Source organism: Takifugu flavidus, chromosome 9 (assembly GCF_003711565.1).
Source record: "Takifugu flavidus isolate HTHZ2018 chromosome 9, ASM371156v2, whole genome shotgun sequence".
NCBI classification, from domain to species: domain Eukaryota; kingdom Metazoa; phylum Chordata; class Actinopteri; order Tetraodontiformes; family Tetraodontidae; genus Takifugu; species Takifugu flavidus.
In genome coordinates this window covers 13,202,878-13,217,200 of record NC_079528.1, presented here as the reverse complement: position 1 = coordinate 13,217,200, position 14,323 = coordinate 13,202,878, and the positions used below count along the sequence as shown (strand labels likewise).

Genomic DNA, 14,323 nt, shown 5'->3' with positions numbered 1-14,323 from the left:
CACACACACACACACACACACACACACACACACACACACACACACACACACAAACTCTCAAGTTTACTTTAGCTTCATTAAAACTTTTCTGAGAGTTTCCAACAGTCTACTTTTAGAGGTAAATGTGCACCGTGAGGTGCAGCACTGTAACGATGGACACGGTGAGGTCAGAAGTACAAGGTCAACTGTCAGCCTTGTCAATCTTATAGTCTGTCGGCAGGAAACGGGCTCCCTGTGTGACTTCAGTCACATGGCTTTATGTGGATTGGGGTTAGAGGTTGAACTTTTAATCAAGTGACTGTGTAGGAGAGACTGTCAAGGAGAAGAGGAAAGGTTAGGACAAGGCCAGGCTCTGGTTTCAGATGAGTAGAGGTCAGAGAGAGAAGACAGGAGACCTGTGTGCGGCCCTGCACTCTCATTATTTTTTGACGGGGGTTAGGAACAGATAACTCTGTGCCAGGCAACAGTCAGGATGGAAAAATACTAAATTTACAGGCTGCAGGAGTGTCGATTTTCTTTCTTTTTGGACCGAGCTAGCAACGGCTGCCCGATGGCCAAAAAGTTTAGGCCTGAATTTGCAGTATAGAGGCATCATTCTTAGACGAATAGACACACCTTCAGTCCATATTCATTACTCAGCTCAAGGACACAGACTGGATAAATTAGCTTTATACATAGAGCTTCCTACTGTCGGAATTATAAATTACTGCTGAATGCTCAAAAGCATTAAAGCGATATGAAATATTAATCTCTATTCTGATCTCAGTTGTCATGTTAGCATCACTTAATGTACTTTTAACTAGAATAAGTCAGAAACACGCTGGGTTAAAGATGAGTATGAGGGGGTCACAGTCACCGGTGTGTCGTTACAAACATGGTTAGAGGATTAATACCATTTATACACTTCCTCTGACTACATTTATACTAAAAGAGTGTATTTTATTGATGAATTTAACCTCAAGCATCGGATTAATTGACAACAACACTTAATAGATTGAAAGAGGCCCAGTCTATCTGAAAGCATAAACTCAAAGCCGTGTAGCGCCAACCCATGGAATCAATCTCCTATTATTAATTTGAGGCGCTTCTTTGTCAGCGCTGTATCTGCGACAACAACGGACACGCAACTTGTTTCCTTTGTAGACGTCATTAGAGGTTAACCAAACCAGTTAAAAACAGCTTCCTCTTCTTTATTACCTCCTCTTCCTCTCTGTACGCCACTTCATTATCTTACTCCTCTGCAAATACAGGATCACTTACAGAGGGTTGAACGGCGGATGCGTCTGTGCCACAGGCTTGTATTGTAATAAAAACACTAACTCCTGATAACAAGTGTAAAGCAACTGCCACTCGGCGCTAATTTAAGCCACTGATAATAGACAGCCCGACTTCTGTTTCGGTTGATTTAATGTGAGCACAATCTGCACCTTGAAAGTTGATGCTTTGAGCATAAACTAGACAACAGCTCATCCTCATGGCTTTAGGAGATGTGGTGGCTCAGGTGACACATTCAACATTCCAAACTCAGCAGCACTAAGCAACCATCACAAATTAAGCAGCTAGTCAGGGGTGACCACTTACTTGGACATTGTTCGACTGGAGTGTTGCCACGGAAATATGACATTGCCAACAGCGGCTCTGTAGCTGTAGACGCCTACGAGGCCGAAGGCGAGGGCGACCTTGGACACCCACGAGCACCGTCTTTGAACCAGGAGGTAAGTAAGGACCAGGCAGAAGACAGTGAGCAGGGAGAGGACGGTCCTGTGCTCGGAGCTGGAAAGAAAACAAAAACAAACTCGTGACAATGCACTTCCTGGTGATTTTTTTTCTCTCGATTGTTCACTCACACAATTTACAAGAACAAACAAGGAAAGTTTTGAAGTTTAACAGTTTTTAAAGAGCCTTGCTCAACAGCCATGTCCTGCAGCAGGAGTTTAAACTTTAAAGAGCTACAGTTCTCCAATGTTCCCTGGATTTAAGGCTATAAAAAGTGAAATTTCACCACAGACAAGAAAATGGATATCAATGGAGACATCAATGTTAGACAGACACAGTGTATTTAGCTTTGAGCTCTATTAAATTGACAGTGGAACAAAGACTGATACTTCTGCCTAGATCTCATTATCCAAGTAAGGCTTCGTGCAGGTAAAACGAAAGAGCAACGCTGGATGTGGAAAGGTCAAAATCCACATCTCTATTCTACAGTGTTATGCATGCTAAAGAACAAATCATAATCCCTTGCCTTGTGCACCTTACGGAATATTAATAGTGTTAAAGCAATCACATTTCTGCCTGCAAAGACAGGAATCACAGAAAGACTTTTATCACTAATGAATCTCCTCTTTAAAGTGACGTCATGTGGAAGCTCGTGCCTGGTTTTAGAACTCACTGTCAAAAATAAATCATTGTATTGTCTGTAACAACCAAGAATTAACATTAAATCCTATTTATTACCGCCCTAAAATGCCTGTATAACAATATACCTCAAATGTGGTAACATTTATACCCAGCAAACATTTCAGCATCTACATGCTAATGCTAAAACGTTCTGCCAGGAGCAATCAAAGATTGTGATTAACCACCAAAAGGTTATAAATAATATCAACATGTAATCTTTTAACTGTGATTTCACATCTAAGGGGGCATATTACACTCTTTTTATACAAGTGAACATGGCTCCTTAAAGTCCGAATTAAATGTTAAGGTACTTTGGAGGGAAACAACGAAGGATTAAGCACAGTCTGATTCTATGCACACGTATCACAGCCCAGCTCCCAGTAGCCAGTTTGACTGCCTGTCCCTCTAAATCCTAATGGGCTTCTGTGAGCACCGCCCACCTCTTCTGCCAGGGGGACGCGAGGACGGCTTTGAATGACCATGGGTGTACGTGACCAGGCAGCCGTGGACAGGTGATGCAAGGAGGAGAAAATGGCGGATCCTTGCACAGCTAGCTGTGGCTGTGTGGGAGACTCCCAGGATGAGGGCGGGATTATTAAAATCATTTATGGAACACTGGAAATTCAAACGGAGCATTTTGAGACAGATTTTTTTCTCGCTCCGGCAGCTTAATAAAACATCGAATTAGTTTTTGAAACTGACACTTACAGATTGGGGAGGCACTCCAGAAAGTTAGTCTTGCATAAAATGGTCCCCTTTAACATTAAGCTGGAGAAAAAGTAATGCTCCTCTATGGAAGTTTATCTTACTCAGGCTATTTCTTTTTTTAATCAGAGTCCAAGGTGAGAAGATTCTTTTTTTTTTTTTTTAACCATTGTGACCTCTGAAAATAAATTAATGCTCCACCACTAAAATCTGGCTACAGCTTTTCGATGGACTGTAAATTATCAGACAAAGCTGATAGTTTCTGCTGGCAGCGCCTCGATTGTTATTGTTAACAGCATAAAAGTGCTGTACTGGAGCAACTTTGGATCACAAATCAGATGCTTTTACATCCATTAAAGGATTACAGCTTCCAAAAACCAAGTTCTTCTTCTTCACACCTCATGTGAATCTGATGCATTTCTTCTGCTTATCAGTGGTGTGGGTTAGAGGGTCTTTGGTTTTGTTTGGCTGTTTTCATGCAATAATCAACCATCGGTTTTAATATTGTCAATACCTGAGATGATTGCTTTAATTCCCGAGTTAATTATTTAATTAAAAGCATACTCAACCTGTTGAGCCAGTGTCCCACATCAGGAAGATGCGCCCACTGCACCCCCGTTTGGTTGATGGAGCGCAGCAGTCGGCAACAGACCAGAGTAAAAATGGGCGTGGCCAAAGCCAGCCACTTCTCTGAGCTGGCGTCTGGCTGAGGAAGAGCGGAGTTCCAACAGTCTTTGGACGGGAGGAGACAGTCCTCTTCATCCTTGGATGCGCTCTTTTCTCTGAAGTACTTGCGACAGACATCTTGGAACATGGCGAGGCACAAGGTGTTGAGCAGAAAGTACCAAGTTTGGTGCTCCTCCTCGATAAAGCTGCTGGCCGCCAGGCTCAGAGTGTGTCCAACTGTGCCGGCAAGAAGCAAAACGTCCAGCTCTGACAGTGACCATTCGCTGACGTTGGTCTTCAGCGGCGACTAGACATGGAAAAATAAACAAGAATGTTTACAGATGGGAGGGAGAAAATGTGGATTTGAAGATGATATTTCAGTTCAGTAAACAGCTTCAGCGAAGCTTGGCAGATGAGACAGTGGACTGACAGACCACATGAGAGGCAGGAATAAGCCCTGGACTGGTCAGTTGTCCATCATTGGACACACAGAGGATAAACTCAAGAGTCTCCAACTGACTCAAGATGCAAAGTTCCTGAATAGAGAATCAAACCCAGAACCATAAGGCAACTGAGTCTCTTTTGCCACATCCCATAAACCACATGCATCTTGATAGAATGCTTTTGTGTATATACACTACCTCCTGCATTATGCCTTCCTTCCCTCCCCTCTTCCTCTGCTACCTGTTTGTAGGTCTGTGCATATTTTATCTCATTCTCAGGAAGACACAGAAACCAGTCTTCCATCATGGGGTTATGAAACACCATTTCAGACTCTGGCCTCTGAATATTTCCACCGTCTCACATAACAATGTAATCACACATAAAAAAGGACCTGCGTTTAGGCTGCATGCACACTCAATTTATCTTCGGTAATGGGGGTCACAATCCCTCCTGAATGTTTTACATTGTGGGTTTTTTTTGTACTTTTGTCATATACTATTCGAGAGTGGGACCCAAGGTAGGTTTGGCGCCAGGATGTGTAATGGTGGTGGGTAATTTTGTACAGTGCTGTACGTTTTTTTGGAGATGCTAATTTCCCTGATGGACACCCCCTAAAGGGATCAATAAAGTACTCTGATTCTGATTCGGATCATGGGACGTGGACGTAGTCCTTGATCTTGGCACCGCCTTTCATCCCCCACCATTGGGAGAGGGGGTAAGGGGGGTGGGGTGTCCCAGCGACGCTGCGCTCCAGCCGGTGGGCTTTTCTTACATATACCTTTACATTCCTTATGGACACTATTTCAAAATAAAGCACATTTTCTTTTAGGATATTAATTTAAACAACCTGGAGCATTTTTCTTGGTGTAGCAAGTGTTTCTGGGGAAGTGTCGGATGTTTCCTGCACTGCCCTCATTTCTCATGCTAAACCAGGCGTATGGCTGCGCAGGGATTCACGCTGATACAGTAAAAGCCAATTGTAGAGACTTCATCGGCCACTGTTCATGGGGGAGCTTGTAGTGGAGAGGGTGAGCAGCCTCAATTACCTGAACTGGACACGTAACACCACACAGCTGGTCAAGAGGGCTCAACAGCGGCTGTATTTGATGAGGAGGCTGAGGACGTTTGGCATGTCGCAGGAGATCCTCAGCAATTCTACAGCTGCATTGATGAGAGCATCCTGACCAGCTGCATCACCGTGTGGTTCGGCAGCACTACTGCGATGGACCGCAAACGCCTGCAGAGAGTGGTGAAGACTGCTGAGATCACCAGGACTCCGCTGCCCTCCCTGCAGAGCATCTACCACCGCAGTAGAGCTGCCTCCACCTTGGAGGACCCCACCCACCCCCAGCGTGGACTGTTCACACTTCTGCCCTCAGGCTGGAGGTACAGAAGTGTGAAATGCAGGACTTCCAGGCTGAAGAACTCCCTCTATCCAACCGCCATCAGACTCCTGAACAGTTGACAGGGCTTACAACCACGGACTACCTCACACAAAAGATTTGCACACATTCCTCTGTTGCACATTTGCACATATCCGCACTGCATTTGCACATTATTATTATTATTTGTATATATGTATATGCTATCTGTTTCTTATTAATGTAAGAATTTCGCTGTACAAGGAACTTGTTTCTTCTGTACATACGACAATAAACTTGAATCTGAAATTAGCACTTTCAAGCAAATGGTCAAAAAAGGAAACTTTTTGGGGGGGATTGTCTGATCCGATCAGAATTGCCAGTCAATCAGCAGAATGGGAAGCTCCCTGAGATGAGCGTACTTCCTCTGCAGCACCGCGACAATTACAGTAAGTATTTTTAAAAAACAAAAACAGAAATGGAATTTCTCTTTTTAAACTACAAAATACCTGATATTTGACTTTACTATATGTCAGCAAAGCAAACTTAGGAGCTTCTCTGATATAATGCATTTGAACTCACCTTCCCATTATACTTGAGTCCCAGGGAGAGTCGACGCACTGCCATGGAGATCAGAATACAAAACATTGCTGAGGAGAATGCGACAACCACGAACACAAGGCCCCAGGAGAGGGTGCAGAAGTAACAGGAGCTTGTAGCAGACGTGCAAACCAACACATGCACGGAAGCGAGCAGCAGACACAGAAGGTAGAAGGGCAGGGACAGCAGCGCTGAGGCGACTGGGAGATCCACAGCTGCATCAGCGCTGAGGGCTTCAGGCATAGCCAGCAGTAAGATCATCAGGAGCTTGGTGTCCAGAGCAAAGAGAGGAGAGAGACGGAGACGAAAGGTCATTTATGCATCTCTGAAACCTGACATATGCTCTTTCATCATTGTATTTAATTGGCTTTTACCTTCTGATCGATGCATGCATCTTTTACATTAAACTTTGCGGTATTAACATAGAAATTTCATCTTTCTCTTCTTACTTTTATGTCAATGTTACATGTTTTTTTTTCTCTCAGGACTCACACCTGTCCATCAGGATAAAGCATCAAGATGTAAAAATCCTTTACCTGAAACACAAACACCATGCCTGCGATCATGGAGTACATGTCGTACTTGCCCAGCTGTTTGCTGAGGGCTGAGCTGAGGGCAGCCAAAGCCTCCAGATATTGCTTGAGGACTTTTTTGCCCATGTTGGACAGCACCTCAGAGGTGTTCCCCTCAAAGTAAAGCTTCATCCAATTCCCATGAGCCTTTTCGGCCACACGGTACTGCTCAAAACCGGCCTCTGAACAGAGAAAACAAACAAAAAAAGACAGGAGGTTAACAAAGTGCAGCTTTTAAAGCAACCATTGAATTCAAATTACTTTATCCTTGTTAAACAGAAATACTTTAATGTGCCATTCACACTATTATTGCAGCTACTAGATTAATAAAACATCACAATAAAGAGAACATTCAATCATCTCATAAATTAACTCCATGGATTTTGTGAAGCAGCACCACATTAATTTTGCCCTGTTTAATGTCACACAAGGACACTTCAAACTTGATAATAGGTGCGTTTCCACTCCAGAAACCTGACTGATGCTTCTCCTCACTGAAGGAACCATTTACAGGAACTTTTAAGGGGCCTAGAGTCCCTGCTCTCGGGTGTGAACTTTGCTTTGCTTTTTGCTTCTGGCGGCTAACCCTGGTGACACCGCGGTTAAAACTGTCGCACAATGATTATATGGCGATCGAGACTTGCGACGTCGCCGAGAGGTCCCACCCCGCAGAGGAAACACGACCACCGACAGGGCTAAGTGGGAGGAATGCTTCCTGTGAAGTTCCTGCCAACAGTACCGGTATTTACCAGGAACTCCCAGTGGAAACACGCCTCATGAAAACAAAATATTGCATTTCTTCAATTTGCACAGAAAAACAGCAACATCTTTAACATGCCATTTTATGATGAATTAGCTGAGTGTATATCCCCGATATATAAACTGACGCAGCAAGTGCAGCACACGAGCACTAATGGAGACAAATCAGCGCGTCACCATCAAAGAATATAATGTTCTGAATGATTTATAGCAGCAAAACATTGCATACTAAACAAAACAAAATATGTTGGCAGTAATGGTGCCGTCACATTATATGTAAAGGGAAAGGCAAACACAATGTCCTTGAAAAAAATGACAAATTATATTTCATTCACATTTCCCTGAGAAAGAGATGGACGTTTTCCTTTTACTGGTTTTAACAGGCTCATGGCTGCTCCAGTACAAGCGCTGGGGCTCTGAACAAGTTCGACTATATTATGTTATTAACAAGCAGTGTTGAAAACGTGTCAACGGTGAAGATTAATGTGACAAAGCACTTAAGGAGCCTACACAAGTGCAAGTCCGTTTATCTTTATGCATTAAAAGGCACATCTCTGCTGCACGGAGGGACGTTGGTGACCTGCAGCTTTGTCAGACGGCAAAAGTACAAATATGAAAAAGAATAGTGGCAGGATTGAATTCTCCAATATATAGTCTTAAAAATGTTTTATCAGATAAGTATGATTACAAAAAAACATCCTTAATGGTAACTTTTGGAACGACAGAAGCATGTAAATATTATATAACAGACAGAAAGTGGAATTTGTATGAAATATCAGATATCTGGAAGCATCTCTCTGGTGTTAAGCTTTTAAATGAGCCTTGGATGGGAGAAAGAAATCAATACCTCCTCCAACACTTTATGAACCATGGATGACAAATTACATCAAGTAGTGTAGATGGGTTCTCGTAAACAGATTAAAACCTTTTAAAAATACAAGAATTTGCTTGTAAAGGCGGATCTTCAAAAGGACTATGTGAGAAGCAACTGTATAAGAGAGGAATGACAAATACTTGACCGAAGGAGAGAGGGGGTGATAGTTACACAATACTAAAACATCCAGCCAAAATAAGACTGAATTGGTATAAAAAAGCAAAAAAAATGTGAGGTTTCTTTGATATCGGACCAATACTAACCATTTCCAGAAGACAGAGCTTTCACGCCACTTTTTCACACTTACAAGCTTTGACCCCACAGAGGTGTTCAACATAAACGCTTCTTAAAATAACATCACACGCCAATTTCCCAGCAGTGACAAACAATATTCAATTGCATAACAGCCTAGTAAATTAACCACCACACATCCAAATCAGGTTCCACTGAAATGATTTCATCCAATTTCTATGGAAACCAGGGACCAAAATAGAGCTGACAATATCTTGCCAGTGTTTTTATGTGTGTGAAAGGTGTTAATCAAGTTTTAAATATTCAACATGCTGCCTGCCTCAACCCGTTCGGTCATATTTTATTCAACAATTCCGACATTTAGACGGAATTTACTGATTACTCCTGAAGGTGAGACGACCGATATGTATATGGGCCAAAAGATCCTGACAAATCCCAAGCTTCTCCAACACAGTAATAGATGGACAACATCAAAGAGAGACACCAACAAAGCAGCATTACTTTATGGCCGCTTTCCCGGTGTAAGGCTCTCTTATGGCCCTAAGAAGATTAATGTCCTGAATATTGAGATTAAATTCACAGGAAGAAACTTGGCCGACCTTGTAATGGTTTACTGTGAGTGAATTTTGATGAATGAAATTAACTGCTTGCTCCTCTCAATGATGTGATTCATCTGCATGAATAAACAAGCAATACCTTTTCTTTCACATTGCTTTGGGGCCTCCTAAAGTTGAAGTACAAAGTGAATCTGAACCGTACCTTTCTCGTAACTTGGCATGCTGTCTTTGAGCAAGCAGTTGAGTTGGTGGCCGTTGAGGTGCAGGAAGCGCAGCTGGTCCCGGAGTGACGATTCTTGGAAAACACCAGGGATGACGCGGCCCACGCTGTTCTGAGAGATGGGCAGGCCGAGTCCCAGGGCCAGAGTGGGAGCCAGGTCCACCTGCTCGATAACTCCTGGCTTTTCCATTCCCACTGACATCAAAGGCACGTGCAAGCGTACAAACACAGACAATTCAAAAAAAGGAATTTAACATCATATTTGTATTTTCATTCTACCACTTTGTGTCTTTTATAATCTGTACACTAAAGACATTTTCATTGTGATTTTTGCAGGTGACCGGCCATATCACTCATATTTACTATTTTTCTATAAACCATCCAAAAGAACACACACACCCCCCCCCCACACACACACACACACCTCAGACCCAGATTCAGACCCAGGAATTCAAGCCAAAAATGTGTTTAAAGAAACATTGTTATTCTTTTCGTTTTCTTTTCATCTTTGAAATCATTGGAGTTCTTGATCCTCCACAGCTTTGATTATGAGAATGCTGGCTACCAGACTGCTGAGCTGATCAAGATGGACATTCTGCTGAATGGAAACCCGGTGGAGGAACTCGCCACTGTTGTGCACAGGTAGTGTGTTTCAGAATTTTATGTTCCTTCTATTGGTTATTTTTAAGTATAAAACACAATAAACAACCTTTGGAATTATGTATTTATCTGTGGATCTGTATAAAAAAGTGTTGTAGACACATAATCCAGAAAGATAAGGGGCTGAGGCGTGTTTTTCTTATAATATTAGAGCTTATCTAGTTAGAAATAGACTTTTTATTTAATGTATTGACCTGTTGACATTTCACTGCCTACAGAGAGCGTCTGAAATTAAATTATGATAATGAACCACACTGAGCTGGGACATGTCACCCAAAAACCAATATTGCTGCAGATGGAGGACAGGGTCATGTCACCAAACTATGAACTACATCAAATAGAGCTCAGGAAAAAGCCATTTTATTTACAACAAAAGGTGAACCTGCTAAGAGACAAGGGCATTACTGTATAAAGCCCACAGCTATTGAGGAAAAGGCATTTGTGAGCACTGACTGTGGTGGCTTTAGCTGCAGTAATTAAGGTGCTAACCCAAACCCTTCCAAACGCAGCACTGTCAAAACCCCTCAAGATATGCCTGTGTAAATGTGACAGCAATATCGCTTTCACAAGTGCTGTGAAAGACTTTACGATGCTATAAATAGTTCCATACACACTTCCATCCAACTTGAAGACCCAAAAGGTTAATGAACCAGCTTCATCGGTGTTTGAGAATCATTCTGCATCATTTGGTTCTGGTTTTGCCTGAGGAATGACCCCTGGGGTCCTGACTGAGATTACTTATGTTTGCTACAGTGTGTACCGTTGCAAATTACACAGGTGGAATCCATGTTTGGCTACGACATCATTAGTCACTACACTCATCCTCCTCTTCCTCATCACATCCTTTCTCATCTAAAGGTCATGAAGAGCTTATAGTCCAAGTAAGATGAGCTCATATTGAGTCAGTCAGTTCCTGAGCTTCAGCAAATCACAGTTTAAAGATGTTGGCTACTGAAGTATATGTGGGAAAAGGATCCATTAAACAAGCCGGGGTGCTGGGGGAGATGGCAGATGGGGGGCAGGTAGGACATACAAATGGAAAATACACAATCAAGCTTCCGGGCTGTCCGTCAAATGATGCAGCAGCTTCTTAAAGGGAAAAATGGAAGCGAGCAAAAATCACACCACCCCAAAATAAAAGCTGGTGACAAACACTGAGAAGTGGAGAGCCGGGGGAACCGGTGTGTGGCAGGAGCCAGCGAGTGGAGAAAAAGCCAGAGAATGTGGTGGTTAAGACCTTTGCAAAAGCAGAAATCTGTTTAGCGGAGGACAGTTTTTACATGTTACTCAGTTATGTTTTTTTTTTTTTAAAACTAAAACATTCTTAATTTTTCTTAGTGGATTTATTTTCATTTACAGATGAGTAACAGCAATGGAGCATAAACTCAAGACCCACAATAAGAGCTTGACTAGATTGTGAACGCTTCATTAACATGAATGATCTGTGAATAAAAGAAGTGGAAAGAGTAGCGCAGAAATAGAAAGAAACAATTATCAGGTTAACACTTCTTGGGCTCAGCGACAGACAGCGACGTTAAAATAGGGTGTTCTCGGGTGTCATTTATGTTAACGCCATTCCTCCACCTCACAATAAATAAAAAAGTTACAACTAAACTACGTTCATGTTCTATTATAAATCCTACATTTAAACAACCATTTATATTCAATGTTCTGTAGGCAATCTTTAAAGTCATGGTTACAATTAACATCGTTTTTGTTTTTTGTTGGATTTCAGTTTAATTCAATGACAAATCAGTCAATGCGAGCTGCCATTTTACCTTTTCTTTTGAAGGCTGGGCTTATGAGCACGAGGGGCGTATTGACTTCTGGCTCGGACGAGCCTCCATGGCTGCCGGTCTCTGACATGCCGTGGTCCCCACACAGCACCAGCAGGTAGGGTAAAGATCCCTCTGCCTCCTGAGAGGAGATTACACGCAGGTAAATGGAGCTTCATCCCGTAGACTGCAAATTGGTGCACAAACCTTAAAGCCAAAGGTGATTCCAGACTTAAATTGTAGCTCACATAGTGTAATGGACAAAATAAATGCTCCTAACTACAGCAGAATTAGCTGCAGAAGTCCTGTGTACAGTCCTGACATGTCTAAAATTTAAATTAGAATGGAGCTTAAACTATAATGGATTTGGCCTTTGGGACTCTGTTTTGAAAACTCCAAAGACATTTGATGGACTCAATAACTTCAGAATGCCAGAATACAGAAAAAAAAAGATAGACGGTGTCGTTGAAAATGAACTGCTGCAGCACTGAAAGAACGTCAAGAACAGAGGAGAATTCTGGATCACCTTCCCCTGATGTTCATCACACCTCTCCTTCCAGTCCAGCGGGCGGCTGGCAACATGTTTTGTGCCCTCACAGAGATGGTGCAGACGTCTATTTAAGCCTCAACCTGTGTTTCTGAAAGAGCTCTGGACCCCTCTTGGGTCAGGGGCGCTCCACCGTGTTCCTGATGCATCCCAGAACAAACCAGTGGATGGTTCTCGTATTTCTCGTGATTTGGGTCCTAGAAATACCGTGAAGTCGATAAAGAGAAACTGAATCATGAGTTGAGGCAGACTTTAATTTCCTAAGTGACTCCCTTTTAACTATATTGACAACTACCTTCAATTAACCAGCAGCAGAGCCCTTTGAGAACCTGGTGGCGGGGGCTGATTTACAAACATTACTACAGGCGTTGTTGAATCCTCTTTACTGCTAGGATGGCATTTTAATATTAATTTGCAGAATCGTATCATTCTTTCATCCCTCATCCATCCACTACTAGCATAAACTGTACAACAATAAGAAGAGGAGGCGCTGCAAAGCTAAACTAGACAGAATAATAAGAGCAGAAGAAGAATATAATAGTGAAGACCAAACTGTCAGAATAACTGCTGTATGTGCGTCTCTTACATGTACAGATTTCATGCTACTCTGAAGGCCAAGTTTGACTTTTGGACTTTAAACAGCAACTGCAGCCAGAAAACCTTAAATTGTAAAAACTCAGAAGAGAATTCTGATGCTGCGTGATCCTCATTATTACAATGGTGTGAGGGAGCCTGCAGGGTCTGTCTCACCTATCATGTTTAATAGAGGCTGTTGCAGCCGTCTACTACACCAGTACAGCTCGTCTTGGCCCTGAAAATGAGCTCACTAAAAAGGCCAATTTCCTCACATTACAGCGGGAACTTTGAGGGACATTGTCGTCTTATTTCCCTCTTCCCTGGTCTGAGAACAGGATTTAGTATGTGATGACCTGAAAACCACTGGCAGTTGTGAAACTCCAGGTTTGGGTGTGACTCCCCCCAACATACCGAAATCATTTGCTGATTGGTGTAAACCTACTTGACTTGGGTAAAAGCTGATAAGTTGTGCGGACCCCTGCTGAGCCGCGTTTATTTTTAGGTCAGGCTGCGGCTGTTGTTGCAGAGTTTCTAAACAGATTTGACTCAGAAGCCTCACTGGGAGAACACAGGAGCCTGCCATTACCCACAATGCACAGTTGTCACCAAAAAGCCCAACGAGACAGGATCTAATAAGACTCTGAGGGATTTCTTCGACTCCCATGGCCTAGATTTCCAGTGCGTGACAGGAGACAGACAGGAGAGCCGCAAAACTGAACAGAGGTGGAAGACAGGCAGGGTGCAGGGTTCCTAGCAAAAGCTTCAGGACTGTTGGCTACCAGGGTACTGTTAAAGAGGTCGGACGACAGCAACTGCCAAATCTTTTCAAATCCCCGGAAGCTTTATACGTGCTGTGGTACAACCCATGCTGAAGAAACCTGGATGATTCAGGATGATTCTGACGTCTTGAAGGTCTTCCAGTCCACATTGCAGAGAGCCAGCTTTATTAAGGGTTTTTGAAGACGTCCTGCTGGTAAATGACTCTAGAAACTATGTGATTCTTGCCCTGCTGGATGTAACTGGAGGTTTTGATACCGTTGACCACAATATCTTAGTGGCTCGGTTGCAGCAACCAGGGAGCATTTGTTGCTAGCTCCTGCATTGGTTCAGATCCTGTGTGACACACACAACTACTGTATGTGTGTGGTCCTGGACTGTTATGGGGCTCCACAGGGCTCAATTTTAGGTCCCCTCTCTCACCATATCTGCTGCCCCTGGGTTCTTGAGAAAGTATGCCACTGAAGAAGAAGGATGTGATGGTGTTTGGTCCCAGCAGCTCTTGTGAATCCCCCTTGTTGACTTGGGCCCTTTGGTGCAATATTTGAAGCCAATAGGTGGACAGTGATTTCAAATTGGAT

At 42.9% G+C, this 14,323-nt stretch overlaps 1 protein-coding gene across 1 annotated transcript in view; it reads right to left on the bottom strand.

Annotated features, from left to right (window-relative positions):
• pigg (phosphatidylinositol glycan anchor biosynthesis class G) overlaps positions 1-14,323 on the bottom strand; it is a 32,055-nt gene that overhangs the window by 11,291 nt on the left and 6,441 nt on the right. Inside the window, exons 5-10 of the mRNA XM_057043141.1 lie at positions 11,846-11,984; positions 9,390-9,602; positions 6,710-6,927; positions 6,156-6,440; positions 3,672-4,075; positions 1,582-1,773 (exon numbers count right to left, since the gene is read on the bottom strand). Of these exons, the coding sequence (XP_056899121.1) occupies positions 1,582-1,773; positions 3,672-4,075; positions 6,156-6,440; positions 6,710-6,927; positions 9,390-9,602; positions 11,846-11,984 (1,451 nt within the window). The remainder of the gene's footprint in view (positions 1-1,581; positions 1,774-3,671; positions 4,076-6,155; positions 6,441-6,709; positions 6,928-9,389; positions 9,603-11,845; positions 11,985-14,323) is intronic.